At 32.0% G+C, this 18,218-nt stretch overlaps 2 protein-coding genes and 1 long non-coding RNA gene across 4 annotated transcripts; all 3 read left to right on the top strand.

The window, feature by feature from the left end:
• Nucleotides 1-6,926: 6,926 nt before the first annotated feature.
• Nucleotides 6,927-7,685, top strand: LOC18096385 (uncharacterized). Its single transcript, XR_002980005.2, has 2 exons — nt 6,927-7,070; nt 7,198-7,685. It is a non-coding gene; the product is annotated as an uncharacterized LOC18096385 (long non-coding RNA).
• Nucleotides 7,686-11,270: 3,585 nt separating this feature from the next.
• Nucleotides 11,271-14,693, top strand: LOC7487734 (GRF1-interacting factor 3). 2 transcript variants are annotated; one of them, XM_002302630.4, is made up of 5 exons: nt 11,271-11,558; nt 11,679-11,786; nt 12,657-12,733; nt 13,743-13,827; nt 13,901-14,693. In XM_002302630.4, the coding sequence occupies exons 2-5, from the start codon at nt 11,709-11,711 to the stop codon at nt 14,285-14,287; spliced, it is 627 nt and encodes a 208-aa protein (XP_002302666.1). In that variant the 5' UTR covers nt 11,271-11,558; nt 11,679-11,708; the 3' UTR covers nt 14,288-14,693. The 2 variants fall into 2 exon arrangements, with proteins under 2 accessions (XP_002302666.1, XP_052306778.1); XM_052450818.1 differs by having other exon boundaries at nt 11,508-11,786.
• A 1,609-nt stretch (nt 14,694-16,302) lies between these two features.
• On the top strand, nt 16,303-17,938 carry LOC7487733 (uncharacterized). Its single transcript, XM_024594677.2, has 2 exons — nt 16,303-17,664; nt 17,780-17,938. The coding sequence occupies exon 1, from the start codon at nt 16,723-16,725 to the stop codon at nt 17,656-17,658; it is 936 nt and encodes a 311-aa protein (XP_024450445.1). The 5' UTR covers nt 16,303-16,722; the 3' UTR covers nt 17,659-17,664; nt 17,780-17,938.
• Nucleotides 17,939-18,218: the final 280 nt, after the last annotated feature.

Raw genomic sequence — 18,218 nt, 5'->3', positions numbered from 1 at the left:
ACAAACAGAGAAACTTTCTCGGTAAATGATCTTCGTGAAAAATAAAATAAATTATTAATTAATATTTTTATTTATTCTTGAATTACGGATAAATACTCAAATATATGTCTCAATAGTAATTTGATTTTTAATATCAAATATAATTGTTAATTCGAATTCAACCGTTTATAAATAGATATGATTTATTATGTTTGAAAATATCAATGGATGATTTATTAATAACTCAATAATATAATTTCTCCAACTAGATTATTCTCTTTAAAAAAAAAATTATTGATGGCAATCCACATATATGCTTCTTGCATGTGTATTTTTCTTTCCAATTAGTGATATAAAACTATCACTAGTTTAATTCTCATTTAGTAATTTCACTTTAAATTAAAATATTTTTTATATGGTATCAAAATTTTAATTACCATTACAATCATACTATCATATTATTTTTAATTAATTTTAAAAATTAAACACAAAATAATCCATAGATTTTTATAAGTTTTAAATTCAAAAGATTTTATTAGATAATAATGATATAATATTATTAACAAAGTCTCATCCAAAGTTTAAATTAAATTGAGTGAAATAATTCAAATTCAAAAACTAAATCAAATGAGATCAAATTTTCTCAAGAAGAAGACATCTCTTTGGAGTTCTTCACGTGTTTACAGGATACAAAATTTTTAATGCTATGAAGATCATCACAAAATTTATTTTTTAAAAACAAAATACGATCACAAAAAGTAGGGTAAAATTTGCAAGGTCCATGTAGGGATGAGCAAAAAAACCGATAAGCCAATTAAACCGAGAAAACCGGAAAAAAATAACCGAAAAAACCAAACCGAAAAAAAACCCGAATTAACTGATTAAAAAATCACAAAAAATTTCCAGTTCGGTTTGGTTTCGGTTTCTAAAGTCTGAAACCGATTGAACCGAACCGAACCGGTTCAACCAACCAGCACTTAAAAAAAAACAAGTATAAATACATTGTTTTCTAACCCTAGAGTATCAGCCATCAGCCGCCACCCACCCCCTACCTCTCCCTTCTCTGCATCTCTCTCCCTTTACTCTCATTTTACTCTCAACTTTGCTTTAATTTTCCTCCCCTCCCTTATGGATTTGGTTCCTTTGGGTTTTTTTTGGATCTTAATTCTCCTGTTGAGTCTGTGCCATAAATGGAATTGGAATAGCAGATCCATTCCTTTTCTTTTGTTTTTCATATCCGTGGATTTCCACACCCCCTTGCCATTTGATTAATTACAATGAAATGGATGAACGTTCCCTCGAAGAATCAAACTCACTCCCATCTACGTCCATCAGAATCTGCTAATCAAATCACATAAAGGTCTCCTAAACATAACCCATTCACAGACTGTATGGTTGGCTCTACTGAGACAGAGAGTGACGAAGAAGATTACTTGGCTGGGTTAACTCGTCAAATGGCTCACTCCACCCTTGAAGATGATTTCAAGAGAAACAACCTCCCTTGCAGCACCGAAAAGACTAAGGTATTGCTTCCTTTATGTTTCTTTTTAAAGTAGGACAACCTGCTATGGTTTTTGTGATTATGTTTTTTGGGGCTAATGTTCGGGTTTTGGGTTTTTTGCCTGATTTGCAGGGTTGAGTTTCGTCTGGATCGCCTCAATCAACGCTATGTGCAGTTGGTTGTTGTTGCGGTTGTAGATAAGGGTCTAGCCATGGAAGCCCGAATGGGTCTTCACCTCCAGCAACTTGGGATCTGCTGTACGAGGCTGCAGGAGAAGTAGAGAGGACCATTGGGTTTGAACCGGTTTGGAAGGGAAAAAAACCTAACCGAACCGAAATTAATCGGTTTGAACCAGTTTTCGGTTCAGTTCAGTTCAAAAAATTAAAAAAACATTGGTTTAGTTGTTTATTTTGGTTCAAAACTAGACCGAACCAGAAATGCTCAGCCCTGGGTCCATGTCCTGATTGGTCGTTATGCTCTATGATGTGCTCATACTGTAAAGAGGAATATCACTGAAAGGCAGATAATTAAATACAAGTTACTTATCAAGCAACGTTGTCTTGTTCCAACTAGCTAATTCACCTGTTCCCCGTCGCAGGTCACGCACGTTTGTTTTTTAAAAAAAGGTGAGTATAAAGTTTTTTTCAATGTATTTTTTATATAAAAAATTTAAATTTAAATTGAAAGGTTTATATAAATATTTAACTAAATAAATTGATAATTATTTTTTTAAATAAAAAAATTGATAATAATAACTAAAAGCAAAGTTAGAAAAATTAAGAGATAATTGTAGCCTAAGATATTTGTTGCAACCGTTTAATTAAATAAATTAAAAATTATTTGTATAAACAAACAGGAAAAAAACCATTAACAATAACTACAAGCAAAACTGGAAAAATTGAGAGATAATTATAGATAAAGATATTTGATCTGCAACATGAGACATTTACCTGAATTTTTTTTATTAAAATCAATTTTTTATTAAATCAAATGATAATATAAATAAACAAACATTAAATTAATTAAATAAAATAAAAAAAGAAAAAATATCATCTAAGATTGTATATATTAGAAATATTATCTAAAACTAAAATTTATCCATATAAAACCCAAAAACAATTAGTTAAATTAGAATAATATTTTTAAAAATTAAATATATAAAAAATAATTTTTTAAAAAATACTATTTAAAAAACCAGCAAAACTTGTGGCCGGCTTCAAAAGATCGCATGGGAAATTGGTGGGCTACATTTTGGCAACTCGTCCTTTGTTTTGTCCTTCATTGATTTCAATGTGCGGTTTATAATGTTTACTTTCTATGACGTCTCATGGTGGAACTTTGTCCTGGAGAGGTTTTTCTCACGAAGATAAAATGTGACCCTGAAAAAACATAAAAATTACAAATAGCCCTGCTTGGTAGAGGTCCAAACGAATCTGAAGTGTTTCTGTGACTAATTAATGGACTCGACAACAAGATGATATAATATAAATTGTTTTGAAATATGATAAATTGTTTTGATATATGATAGTAGTTGTTTTTAAAGTATATTTTATTTAAAAATATATTAAAATAATTTTTAATATTAGTATATTAAAATGATATGAAAATATTAAAAAAAATAATTTAAAGTGAAGAAAAAATAAAATAAAATTTAACTTTTTTAAAAAACACTTTTAAAATATAAAAACAAGATCATAATGTACTAGTAGGTTGAATTATTGGATATTATAATTATAATTTGGGTAATTATACTGATTTTTTTATAGCCTAATTATTATTATTTTATTTTACCACTATTTTATAAAAAAATTACAATTTAAATGCTTGATTAAATTAAAATTTAAAGTAAAAAGAAAATGATGAATTTATAATGTAACACGAACACGCTAACATCCTCCAGTTTCTTTCTTCAATTCCCTCCCCTTTCTCTCTTCATATCTCCTTTGTTTCAATCAAAAGACAAAAATTGCATACAAATTCATTATTGATCAGACAATTATTTCTCTACTAGTAAGATTCCTCATCTGATTAGTTGAGGATAAGATCTTAAAAAAATTCACAAGATTTTTGCCTCAACAAATCTAAGATTTTTACTAGCAGTGAAATAGCCAGGTTTATCGATTCCAGAGCTGATGTCTTGTACCATTGCAGATGACGCTTTTCAAATGTGAGAACCGACATCTCTGGGGTTGTGAAATATGGCTTTGTTGGCTTCCTCTTCAGCTTGTTTGACTAAGGAGGTGGTGGTGGAGCAGTAATTGAAAGGGAACTGGATTGAGAAAGGAGCTGAGATTGATGGATCCGGATTAAAAAAACTCCAAAATAAAACCAAAAAATTTCTTCAAAATAGACCAATCAAGAATACTCTTTAGGCTCGAGCTTGAAATTCAAGTCTAAAATACATCAGAGGGTCCAAGAAAAGTAAGCTCTGGCTACCATACCTAGACCCTACACCCAAATTAAAAGCCTGGGCTTAGACTACTGCCCGAGCCCATGTAGGGCACACACCTTGTTGGGAATACACCCAACGCCCTTGGTGTTGTTGGGCATGCATCTCAGCATCCTTATGGGCTTGGGCTATTGCCTGAGCCCAAGAGCTCTATTCCTAATCTATTTGGATTTTTTAGGACATCATCAGGGATGAAGTAATATACTCTGGTTAAATGAATTGTATAAAAAATAGTTTCGAAGATATACATTTTAGAAGGCTCTTCATCGTGTGAAACACAACATGGTTTGTTCAACAAAATTTGATTTTGTACAAGAAATCTTGGTTGTCATTCAGGCAAAATATGACAAGGTAAAAGATGAAGTGAATTCTGACCTGGCAGTGGTGAGTGAAATATATATGATTTCTGTAATCAAAACTCTTTTTCCTGGAAAAAGAAAAGGAGAAAGACATTTTTTTTATGTTAAAGATGGAAAACAAATCTTATGTTAAGAAAATAGTTACCACTTAGTATTATGGTCATTAAAAAATTATAATTAATCTATAAAGTTTTAAGGTAAGGAGCTAATTATGCTAAAAATAAAATATTATCTCCCTAAAACATCTTTTTTAAGGTATGATGCATTGTTAATCTTGTCTTTTATTCCTAACAATTTGTTGTGTCTAAAATACCACTAATCTATATACTTGGGTAAGAATATATCTACTACAATGAATTAAATCTTAGATGGATGAATGAGTTCAAGCCTAACCTTTTTAAGGACTGATTCATCTTTGTCACTCTTAATTATTATCTTTTGATAATACTTAGTGAAGGATTTTTTTTTTGTTGGTTATGGGACGCATGAGAAAGAAAGCATCTATCTTAGATTGTTAAAACATATTTCCATTTCCGACCATACTAGGCTTGACCTATTTGAGATTGTGGTAGTGGTTACGGTTCAAAGTATTTTTCGCTTAGAAATGCATCAAAATAATATTTTTTATTTTTTAAAAATTATTTTTAATATCAGTACATCAAAACAATATAAAAATATAAAAAATAATATTTTTAATAAAAAAAATTAAAAACATAACTTTCACCGCGTTTCCTAACTGACTTTTAAAATGGCTCCTCAAATGATGATGGAACCTAGACCCAAACGACCGTATTAGATCTGCTGATTTTCTAGCGGGCTCGTCATATAAGAAAATCTTCTCTCCATTTGATGGGCCCACTCAACTTCTAGAGGATAAGCCGCTGTTAAGGATTCATATAAAAGTTGCTGAACTGGCTTGGTCCAAACATGGCTTAAATTTTTATTTTCTTTTGAGCCTATACTTGACGTTTATAATGGGCTGTTTCGAGCTTGAATTTGGAAAGGAATTAGAGTCCATAGTGGACAGTATCTTCGGTCCATAGACTTCTATTCTTCAAAGGGATTAGGCCATCCAACACTGGGCCCAGGAACCAAGTTCCTTGCTTTGAGAGTTTGTGTTGTATTTTTTAAAAAATAGATTTTAAAAGATATATATTTGATTAAGATTATTATGACATAGATTTTCTTGCAGAATAAATAGAAAATAGGTTTTTATTTTATATAAAAAAATTTATTTTATTTTATATAAAATCAAGATTTAGAACATAATTACATGTGAGATTAAGTGAAAAAAAAAATATTTAGCTAACTGAATAATTATTTTTTGAGTAAAAAACAGAAATTACCAAAGCACTAAACAGTCTCTTCTTATCCAAAGGCCACTTATCTAGCTAATGTCTCTTGCTAATAATAATAAGAAGAAGTAGTAAATTGTTCAGTAGAAAAAGTTTGGAATTAAAAAATTTATTTCTCTAATATTTTTAAGTTCAAACCTTGTGATTACTAATATGATGGCCACTGGAAGCTTACATGGTCGATAACTTCAGAGCCCGTAAGATTAGTTGAGGTGCACGTAAGCTGACCCGGACACCCACGTTAATTAAAAAAAAATCCAACAATGAAAATAATTTTTTTTTAAATTTGAAAAATGGAAACAGTTTCAATCATCCAGCATACCTTTTGAAATTATAAAGAAAGCTAACAATGTTACAATAATGCTCAAATAAAGCAAAGCATCCCTAAATATAACTGGCTAAGATGCAGCCTGTTACAGCGTTGCCGACAAAATACATTTCAATTACAGAAGACTTCGGTATAACCTCAAAGGTCAAATGCAAATGGTGGGCCTGAACAACTTCAGTCACTCAATAAAATCCTCTTGTCGTTACACTACACCCCAACTCCATCGGTAAACTCTACTCGGTATAGTGAGTTGTATCAGAAACTGAGTTAATCTATTAAAACAGAAATTGAGTTGATAAAAATGAGTCTCTCCTTTTCGTCTTCTTTTTGCAGATGATATATATCATTTCATTTACAGAGAAGTTATTTTCATGGTGGTCCTAGCATTGATCGTCTCGAGAGAGGGAAAAAAACTAGTGTTAATTAGTATAAACAGAGTGAAGCACCGAGTGAAAAAACAATGGTTCGAGAACATGGAAAGCACCTTACGTTATTTAAAAGAAAGACCTTGAAGATTGAAAGCCAATCAAATTATCATAATCGAAAAGGAAATCAAGATTATGATTTTGAGAATTTATTAAGGTGAACCCGCCTGTATACTGGAACTAACAGCCAGCTATCAAAACAGGCACCAGCCACCAGAATTTAAAAGACAAAAGAATCTACCCCAGATAGCTTCATCGATCACAAAGAGTTAAAACTAAAACGTAATCATTTTCTTCTTTGAATACGGAACAACTTTTATAAAAACAAAAGGAAAGAAAACAAGATGTCACGTTGATTCTAGCTTTATTACCAGTAACAGTGTCACTTCAAATAATATTTTTTTAAAAAAATTATTTTTAATATCAACCTATATATTAAAATAATATAATAATATTAAAAAAAAATTAATTTAAAATATAATAAATGTTTTTTTAAAATATTTGTAAACGCAACAACACAAGAAATCTATTATTAGTCATGACTCATGAGGTCTTGCTTTATTAACGATTCCAACATATCACTGCATTCTCAGTTTCGTTCTGCTAGCAACTCTTTAATTTGTCTTTAGCAAAAAAATATACACCTAACACCTCCGATTCTCCTTCAAAGTAAGGTATGTTTCTCTATGAAGTTGTTACTCTTGGCACTGTCTTTAATTTGTATATAGCTTGTTATGCTAAGATATATATGATAAATGACAGTTCAATCCTTCTCTTCTTTTCTTCTTTCCTGAATTTCAGCCACAGAACCGGTATTGGTTGATGGGAACGTTCAAGGAAGACAAGCATGAGGCAAATCAAGAATATTATCCCGAGAAGATTATGAAGAAATGCGTAATTTGTTTGTGTTCAATTTTGGTGTGTATGGCAGGAGGAACACTACTGCTTTGGTGGGGTTATGAATATCACCCAACAAATAGTCAGCTGTGGATGGTGCCCTCAGGTCTCATTCTGTTGGTTACTCCTGTAATTGCTTGGGTCGCTGCTGTCGTCTCTGCAACCTGTAACTGTAAGGTAGAAGATGATGCCTCTAAGACGAATGAACTTGTTGTTTAGGCAGGTGGCTCAGTCGATGCTGAAAGAAACTATAAAAAATGGCAGTGTCAGTGTGGTTTTGATTTATCAGTATTTTAGTTGGCTACTTGTTAGAAACATGTAGGTTTTACTTGTGCAGCATTTGCCTGTGTGATTACAGTATAAACTATAAAGCAAAATTTATGCTGGCGTTATTTTTAAGTTTTTAAGAATTTAAATATTACGAGGCAGACTCGAGTTTAAGTCAACCGTGACATGCATGGGACTAATTAATGCTCATCAGCAGCTTATGTGCAAATTAATTTAAGTTTGGATATATTCTGTTATACCCCCTTGAAATCTATGTAAGTTCTATCATTTGTTTTCCTACAATTTTGTTTTTATCAATTACCTTCTGAAGTTTCATCCATCCATTGTGTCTTTTGTACGTGTTATGTTGTAAACTTCAATTCCGCCTCAAAAAAAAAAAAAAAAAAAAACCCTTCAATTTCCCTCTAAAAGCATTGTCTATCATGATTTAGTTCCCTAAAACAAGTTTCTCAAATAATTCATTTTAAAGACATAAAAATTGAGTTTCAAACCAAATTGACTAGAAAAACATGCTTTCACTTTAAGATTGAAAAAAAAAGTACAAGAAATATAACTAACATGAGTTAATTTTATTGGATTTGGATGCACTCGGTAAGTAATTAAGAAGATTAATTTAGTGAGGGATTGATAATTAAGAAAAATCAGATACTACCTTCAAGTTGTTCAAAAATCTATGATATATATTTATTTATGATTTGATTTGATTTATTACAAATAAAAGTAGCTAGAGGGTATAATTAATTATCGATAAATGGATGAAATTAATGTTACGAAACTAATTCATAAAAGAAAACAAACGTTGAAGAAGAAATTAAATTAATAAAACAGGATAATATAAGATCAATCCTTTAAGTTAGTTTAGTAGGGTAATTAATGTCCCACGTAGCAAACTAAACGTGGTATCTTGATTTGGATTAGTTGGCGGATGCATGCGTTAATTAAGTAGGCTTCAATAGATAATACCCAGATGAAAGACAGCTACGCGTTTCCAGATCATGGGCGTGGAGGGTCATGCAGTATGAGGTATCAACTTGTGTAGTTTTAATATATAATTATTATAGCCTCTGATATTGAAGCAATTGTATAATATAAATAATAATAATAATAATAATCTATTGAAAATTAAAGTCGATCAATCAGGGATGGTTTAGGTGAGGCAAGAATCTTGCCTCCCCCGAGTCTGTTCTTTGGGTATGATTTATATATTCGAGTAAGAGTGCTCTGATCAAGGCTTTATGCCCCGTTTTTCACCAAAAGATAAGTGTTCTTCTGATGAAAAGGGTCTACACAGAATTTAACGATTGTTCTACACGCTCAATTTCAAAAGACGATGTGAAACTCTAATGGCAATGCCAATAAACCTGTAGATTAACTAACACATATGTCTACTTTCCTCAAAAATATTTTGAATTTGAGCCTCTCCTCTTGAATAAAAAAACAAACAAAATAAAGGTATTTATATCTTAAAATCTTATTTAATAATTTAATTTTTTAAGTTAAATTGATTTTTTGATATAATAGACGAAAGTAAAACAAGATTATAAAGGTTTAATCGAAACATCAACAGAGTTCTATAATATTGTTTGAAAAGGGAGTGAATATTGTTGAGAAATGAGTTAATTAATGACATCAAATGAAAATTATAATGGAGGAGAAAAGAAATGGAGATTAATTCAACCTTCATTACCTTTCAAAGTCCCATCCCAACTTGGAGGTGGTCACGGAAGGGAAGAAAATGGCTTTTTATTTTTATTTTACATTATTTTAATATTTCTTCTCTTTTGAAAAATCCAATTGTATCCTTTTCGTCACCCCATCCCTTCTCCTACAACTAAAAAGACATTTAATATTTTATTACCTTTCCTTCCCTTTTCCATGCAAACAAAGAGCTTATTTCACCTCCATAATTCCATTCACCTTTTTACTTATCCAATCAAAAGAAGATAAAAAATATCCCAACCATATTGTAAGGGGTAAGCTAATCATTTCATGTTAGCCTGATTTATAATATGTAACACGCTTTAAAAGATTTTTTTTATATTTTTAGATTGTTTTAATTGATATGTTTAAATGAAAAATAATAAAAAATATTATCTTAATATATTTTCAAGTAAAAAATATTATTTTTATTAACAGAGTTTTATAAAAAAAAAAATTAAAGTCATTATACATACAAATAAAAATCTTATTTATATATGTGCCACCAAGACAGATAGTATACTCGAACTCGAACCGGTTTCATATTTCATGACAGTAACATGGAATCACATCCACTAGTCACTCTCTTTGGCATTCGCATGGATTAAATGCTCCATTTGTATTTGAAAGGGAAAAAATAAATAAAAGAAAGACAACTAAAAAATATCTGGTCTACTTCTGTTCGAGCTTAACATGAAGTAGATAGTTGATCGAACTTTACAACATAATCTTGAGTTTAAAGTGTTTGAACTAACAAGTTTTTTAAATTTTTTTCTCTATTTTTTATTTTTATTTTTTTCCCAACAAGATGAAACAAATTGAGCTATAAAAGAGAATACATGATAATTTCACTGCCAAAGAACAAAATTGTCATGTAAACAAGATCAAGCAAATAAAATCTATCATGCATTTCGCTTCTTAAATTTTTTATGTTATTTTTTTTTCTTTTTTCTTTCCTTTTTGGAACCATCTTTGTTTAGGGAAGAAACTTGAAAAAATAAAAAAAATACTAGAGAAGAAGAAGCAAAAATTATGGCAGAAGGAAGAAAAAGATGTAGAAATTATAAGGGTATGTTAAACATTAATTATAATAGAACTTTTTTATTAATTAAGTTTATTGTTTCCAAGTATGTCAAGTGTTATCAACTATATAAATATTAAGATGTAAAATATAGTTTTTTAAATGGTAAATTATCCTTGACATTTTATAATTTGATAGTTTTTTTATTTTATAACTAAGTTTTCAAATATTATACCTTTTTTTATTTTAAATAAAACTCAAACACAAATCCATGATTTAAGAGAAAATCAAACATATTGAATGCTAGTTGATCAAGTTTTTATTTTCTCTTTCAATTCCACACCTCCTCCTCTTTTATATTAAAATAATATTTTTTATTTTTTAAAAATTAATTTTAATATATCACATAAAATAATTTGAATATAAAAAATATATTAATTTAAAATAAAATAAAAAAATTTAAAGCATTTCTTTCTCATTAGAAACCATTAATCTATTGTTAGGGTTTTTTTAAGATACTTTCTTTATCTGAGCCATTTATGCCCACTGAAAATGGATGAACAAAGAGCAGATGTGGTGGGATGAGTGTCTCTTTGACAAGTCCAAATGGTCGTGTAATCAGAGCAGGACATGCTTGGCTGCTGATAGCTAATTAATAGCCTTGTGCAAGTACACCATTTTGTAAGAATATCAAATGAAATGGAAATAAAAACGATCTATTGTTGCTGGATGACTCTAATTTCAAAATAATTTTCTAAATAAGTTTAAAGATACGGTGGAGATGGTGGTTCATGGTGAGGCAAGATGGGAGAAAAAGGTTATCTTTTTTTTTTTTTCCGTTATCTTTTGCTTTCTCTCCATCTACTTTAAAAATAGAACTTACCACACTTCCAAATCTCGGTTTTCAGAAAGTGAAAGTATAAAGCTGATTATTCATGCCACGAACCACAACCAGTGTATAGACGAATGGAATTTTCCTCTTTATACACTTCAACTAGTAGCTTCATCGCCAAATTTTCGACAGTCGAGCCACCTATCAGTGGCAGATACGAAGTACAACAAGTAAAGCCGAGCCTCACTAGCGAAGTGACGTAAGCATCGGGCCAGGGCTGAAAACAGTGAGAGTTTGTCTTTAAAAGACAGACCAAATCTAGTATCTCTTGTTCGGATATATATATATATATATATTATTTCTGCCTGCCGTGTCTAAAATTCCAGAAACCTACTCCTCAAAATATGCTCACTCGCCATCTCACAGGTGCTCCTACACCGCCTCCTCTCCATATATTTTAAATATATAAAAAAACCTTTATTTTTTTTTCTGCCTCTCTCACCTCTTAATTAGGGTTTAACAATTTGGGGATTTTTTTGGGATTAGGGTTTGGGAAAGCAAAGTAAATTAAACAAGATGCAGCAGCCACCGCAAATGATTCCTATGATGGCTTCATTTCCACCAACAAACATCACCACTGAGCAGATCCAAGGGGTAGTATCTTTTTGTAATTCTTCCTTTATTCTATGCATATATTGGTTTATGCATGGTTTTTTGGTGGTTTTGTTTCTATGATTTTTTGATTTGGGGTTCTTTGCTTATGGTGTTTTTTCATGTTTCTTTGTTAAACCAATATTTGAAGCTGATAAGTAGCACAAGTAATGAGTAACTGTTTAAGTGAGACAATAAATAGCGAATTGATTGTGGCTTCTTAAATATTGTCCACTTCAGGAGATAGGCTCACTAAGGCTCCTCTATCAGATTTTTGCATGGATGGGCGCAAACATAATAGTTAGAATATGAGATAAGGAGACTGTTCATAAGCTATTAAGTTGTAGATTAGATTGAACTCAGAAGTTGGAGAATTCAGCTATTCAAGCTCGTTTTGGAATTAATTTATTGGAAATTTGTATTTTTCAAAGTATTCCTTTTGAAGCTTCTACTTCTGCAAATTCCCATATTTATGATGTACATTTTTGTATCGCAAACCCATTCCATCTTCATGAAATCCTCAATATTCATGTATGCAAATTCATTCTTGCAGCTAGTAGATGTGTTTTCCTGTTCATGAAACATGACAAAATGTCATGCTATATAGCAATGCATGAAAAAATAGTGGAGAATTTACCATGTGATGCGTGAATTCAAATCCATGGTTGATTGGTTGTACCGTGTGCTAATAGCTGTTTTTATTTATAGGCTTTCACACCTATTCAAGTTTGGCTTTCCCCTTAATGCCATGCTGAGCAATAACTGATCTTAGTTTCCATTTTTGGTTGCCCCTTCATGTGCAACTCTAGGATGTATTATTTGCTAATATCTGCCATATGATGGTTGATTTATCTTTTTTAATTCTTTCTGCAGTACCTTGATGAAAACAAAAGGTTGATTTTGGCGATATGGGACAACCAAAACCTTGGAAAACTTGCTGAATGTGCCCAGTAAGTGATTTGTTCTCATGCGTGCGAGTGTATGCCCATGCTATCCTAGTGTTTCTTGTGTGTTAAGCATAATGCAAGTTCTGATCTATTAGAAGTAAGTGGGGCTGTTTCCTGTTTAGGAAACTTGAAAAAAAGGGTCTTATGACTTATGGGCTGGTTTTGAAATCCAATCTTGGTAACTTTTCTCTAACAAATAGACTCTATCAAATGTATAAGAATCTCCATCATAATTAGGGCAGAAACAGGTAGAAATCTCAAAGTTTGTGTTCTGGTACCTATTCAGAACAAGACTGGATCAGTTCTCTGAGTTCCTAATTACCCACTAGTATTTTAATATTTTCTAAACAATCAAATCCAACACATTCAGTTGGTAGCTGGCATCATTATTGGTGATGAAAACATGGAATGGCATATCTTATATATTCTTGATTGCCTATTTTAATTTGGGGTCAATTATATTTTGCCCTGTTGGAAATGGGACTGAACTTGTGGGCTTTGTCCGTTACCAGTTTATGCCTTCAATAATCTTTTATTTGTTTATAATGGCGGGGATGGTTAGAGTGCATGCCAGATATTAATGGTGCCATTGCATCCATAGTTGAGGTATTTACTTGTTCTTTTGGCTCAATCATCATGTTACTACATATATTCTATATCATATAATGGGAGTGCTTGGTTACTGTTTGTACTGGTACTGCTTCAATGTTCTTAGCAAGAATAAACATCTCTTGAAGAAGGTAGGATCTTGTATAATAAAGTATGTGCTTACAGTTAGATGGCAGTCCAGGTGAAATGGAGGAGAGCCATAGGATAAAAATTTAGACGGGATCTGAATTTACCAGCCAAAAAGAGGCAATGCACTCATGAATATCACAGTGTTTTTTTTTTTTTTTTTGAGAATGCTTCATTTTTTAAACTATATGGAATGAAATGTTGCATGCCCCTTTTTATCTAAAAGCATGTTTATTGCCACCATTTATAAGTCATGTATAAAATTTCAATGAACTAGGTATCAAACCCAGCTGCAGAAGAATTTGATGTATTTGGCTGCAATTGCTGATGCACAACCACAGACACCAGCAATGCCTCCTCAGGTGTATAGTAATTAATGAGACTGGTCATTTGCAATTCATTTACTCTGCTCATGCTTATTAGTATTGCTTTCAGATGGCCCCGCATCTTGCAATGCAACAAGGAACATATTACATGCAACATCCTCAGGCAGCAGCAATGGCTCAGCAAGCAGGTATTTTCCCCCCGAAGATGCCATTACAATTCAATGCTGTACATCACATGCAGGATCCTCAGTTGTTACACCAGCAAGCCATTCAAGGGCAAATGGGAATTAGACCTATAGGGGCTAACAATGGCACGCATCCCATGCATGCCGAGATTGCTCTTGGAAGTAGTGGCCCTTCTGCAAGTGCTGGCACAAATGACATGTGTGGGGGAAGCAAACAACATGCCTCCGAGGCTGGCACAACTGGTGCTGATGGCCAGGGGGGTTCTGCTGCCAGGCATAATGGTGATGATGGCTCTGAGGATGCAAAATGATGTGGCTTCCTGAGGGATTCTGTGCAAATCCCTTTGGCTGTTGATAGTAGGCACCCCTTATTGCAGAACTGGTATTGTTCTGTTGATCTATGTTAGTTTGAGTAAAGAGTTGACATTTTATGTTTCCCTTAGTGTTGACAAGTTAGGTAGGTAAATCACAAGGTCTTGGTATGCCAATGAATCAAAATCAAAACACGGGTGAGACAGAGGCTGTTGTAGTTTGTGTAGAAGGAAGAGATGGAAGCTTGTGTTCTCTCATTGATGTCTGTCTCTAGTTGTACGTCCGTCATTTTGTAACAACTTGAAGATGATGCTTGGTATTGTAGAATCTTGGTCTCATAGGGTCATCGTTTCGAGCTAGTTTTGAATGGCACAATTTTCCAGAATTGCTAACTGGGCCATAGAATCAACAGGCATTTTTAGATCATAGTTTTGGATTAGTTTATTATGATATATTTATTCAAGTGATGATTTTTAAAATGTTTTGTTTGGAAATATATTAAAATGATATTTAATTTTTATTTTTTAAAATTTATTTTTGATACTAGTATATTAAAACAATTTAAAAATATTTATAAAAATAATTTTTTAAAAAAATAAAAATTTTGAAAAACATAGCGTAAATAAACATAATTTAAGATCCCGTTTGTTTGCTGGAAAGTTTCTTTTTAAAAAATAGTTTTTTTAGAAAGTGAATTTTTGAAAAGTGAATTATTTTTCAATATTTGACAATGTTATGAAAAATCAGTTGAAAAATACTTTTCAGTGTTTGGTTATGTCATGGGAAATGAGCTAGAAAATAATTTATTAATATATTTTTTTAAGTTTATTATAATAATAAAGATCAAATCTTACAAATTAAAAAATTAAATGAGAATGAAATTAAAAAAATAATCTAATTTCATAAATTAACTCAAATAAAATAAATAATAATAAAAATAATAAAAATTAAATCTAACAGATAAAAAAATTAAAAGATGATGAGATTAAAATAATAATAATTATTATAATTTCATAAATTATTTCAAATAAAATAAGTAACAATTAAAAAAATGATGATCAAATTTGATATATAAAAAATTTTAATTAAAAAAATAATAAGAAAAAAACAAATAACAATTATAAAAATAAGGACAAAAGTTAATATAAAAATCAAATTCTAAGATGTGAAATTGAAAAAAAAAATTCAAAACAAAATATACAGCAATCAAAAGTTTGAGGATCAAATTTGTTATAATCAACAAATAATATGATATTTCTAAATTTTTCACAACTTCTGAAAAGTATTTTCTGTCCAAAATAAAAGGAAAACACTTTTCTGGAAACCAAGCTAAATTTTTCTTTGACTAGAAAATATTTTTTGTTAATTAATTTTTTTAATGATAAATAAATACAAGAAAATTTAAAAAATAAGTTTTAAAAATTTACTTTCAACCAATCAAACAATTCCTTAATGTCTAATTGTTTAAAGTTTAAACTGGCCATAAACAATGCTTTAGAAAAAGGACCTTCATCAGACTCGGTGAAAAAGGGACCTTCATCGTGACCCTGAAGCCAGCTTCCTCGCCGGATTTGTACTAAAAAACATTTTTTGGTTGAGTTAAACAAGAAAATGTGAGAATCCATATTGGATCAGCTTACTTGAGCTTGATGAATTGCTGCGTAAGGAACCCTATCTTTTACCAAGAAAATATACTAATCTTCATTCATGATGTGCCAACTGCTGCTATTAATTCAAACTTAATTCTCATATGAGCTAAGAACTTAAAATAATTTGAAAGAATAACTTCTTCAACTTCTGAACGTTGATGTCTAACCTACAAAGAACCTGTTTTGCAATTAATAACTGTTGGCCGCCTGTTTAAAATTATTATTTTTATATATTTTTAATATGTTATCATTCAAAATAAATTTTAAAAAATATATTATTTTAATATATTAAAAAAAACATATTAAAAAGCAAATTGATATGAAAAGTATAACATAAGCCATTATAAAGAAAACAAGTAAAGAAAGCGACTTTTGCAGTCGGTTGAATTCTGGGTAGCTAAATTTCAAGGAGAGAGATAATTCCATCTAAGACCGGAGAATGGAACCATTCACTTCTTCTATAATAAGGCCATAGACTGAACAGATTATAAGATGGACTATGACCTTAACCCTTCCAAAACCCCAAAACTGTGGCAATTCCATTGAAGCCCATCACATTTTCCATGTCCTTTCTTAACACGCCATCTCCATCTGTGTACTGAAGACGCAACTGACTCAAGCCACGCAACCAGAAACTTCGTTTCGATTCATCTTTCTTCAGAAAAACCTTACAGTTCTAGCAAGTACAGCACCAAAAATACGTATCTGATACCGCCAGTATTCCTGCACAGTTGAAGCTTGGTATATATCTTTTGTTCTCTTTCAAGAATTACTTGAAAAGAAACATGAAGGAAGAGCAGTTACCATCTTTCAACCATCGCCACACCGACAATAACAAGAAGACAAGATTGGTATTCAGATTATTGAATTCTCCAGCCGTTTACGTTATCCTCTTACTGCTATCCTACGCACTAGGTTACTTATCAGCTCCAAGCTCCCGCTCTCCACCGCAGCCTTTACCATCTCCAGAAATCTTGAAGGTGGGTGATAACCTCAACACCCAACTCGACAACTTCCGAGTCAAGACTCACTGTGCCAAACCCCTTCCACCCCAGCTCGTCCATCAAACAATTCTTGACCGGGTTTTCAACTCCACGTCACCATATGACAATTTTCCTCCCGCGTACGTTAGCGGCCTCCTTAGAGAGAAAAAGTTCAAGGGATGGGGCTCCTACGGTGAAGTTTTTGAACACCTTATCCAAAAAGTGAAGCCTAAAGTGATCATCGAAGTGGGTACTTTCTTGGGCGCATCGGCTCTCCACATGGCCGAGTTGACTCGCAAACTCGGGCTGGACTCACAGATTCTTTGCATAGACGATTTTCGCGGGTGGCCCGGGTTTCGTGACCGGTTTGGTTATGTTAATATGATAAACAGCGACGTTTTGTTGCTGTACCAGTTCATGCAGAACGTTATTCACAAAAATGCTACTGGGTCGGTTTTGCCAATGCCATTTTCGAGCGGGTCGGCCTTGGAGAAATTATGTGAGTGGGGTGTGTTTGGTGATTTGATAGAAATCGATGCGGGCCATGATTTTAACTCGGCGTGGGCTGATATAAACCGGGCGTACCGGATCTTGAGACCCGGTGGGATAATTTTTGGGCACGATTATTTTACCGCAGCGGACAATAGAGGTGTGAGGAGAGCAGTAAATTTATTTGCTCAGATGAATGGGCTTAAAATCCACACCGATGGGCAACATTGGGTCATTGACTCCCCCTGAATTCAGGTTTGTTAGTCCTTGAGTGTCAAAATGTTACCGCTGATAATTTTGTGAACTTGAATTTTGTTAATTTCTTAAAGGACACGTGTGTCATGTATGTGCATCTTTTTACCTATTTCAGCTATGATGGGCCATGCATGGAAAAAATCTTTCATAAGCCACGTATAAGGTTGATCAGGTCTATTTGGTGTTTGTTAGTGTACAACAAGTAGTAGCCAATTTGGAGCAATAAGTGGAGGATTATGTGGAATGGAATAACAGAGACTTTTTATTTTGTTTTGCATGGTTGTTTCCATATCCATAGCCGTCATGCATGTCGACAATGGTGCACATTCAATCCTTTCTAATTAATTTATAAGGTTTATTGCTCACCAGCTCAACTGTTGCCGAATCAGTGTGATTTACAGGCAACAATGTCTTACCATCACGACTGGATTGAAATCATTTGATGCTCGTTCATGAGCAAATTGATTCCAATTATTTTTGAAAAAAATGAGTACCTTGGAATTTGATATTGATGGGTTAAGATTTAATCCTCTTTTTTTTTTTTTTTACACAAA

Source organism: Populus trichocarpa, chromosome 2 (assembly GCF_000002775.5).
Source record: "Populus trichocarpa isolate Nisqually-1 chromosome 2, P.trichocarpa_v4.1, whole genome shotgun sequence".
Classification (NCBI taxonomy): Eukaryota; Viridiplantae; Streptophyta; class Magnoliopsida; order Malpighiales; family Salicaceae; genus Populus; species Populus trichocarpa.
The sequence above is the reverse complement of the archived record's forward strand: the minus strand, read 5'-3'. Positions and strand labels throughout refer to the sequence as shown.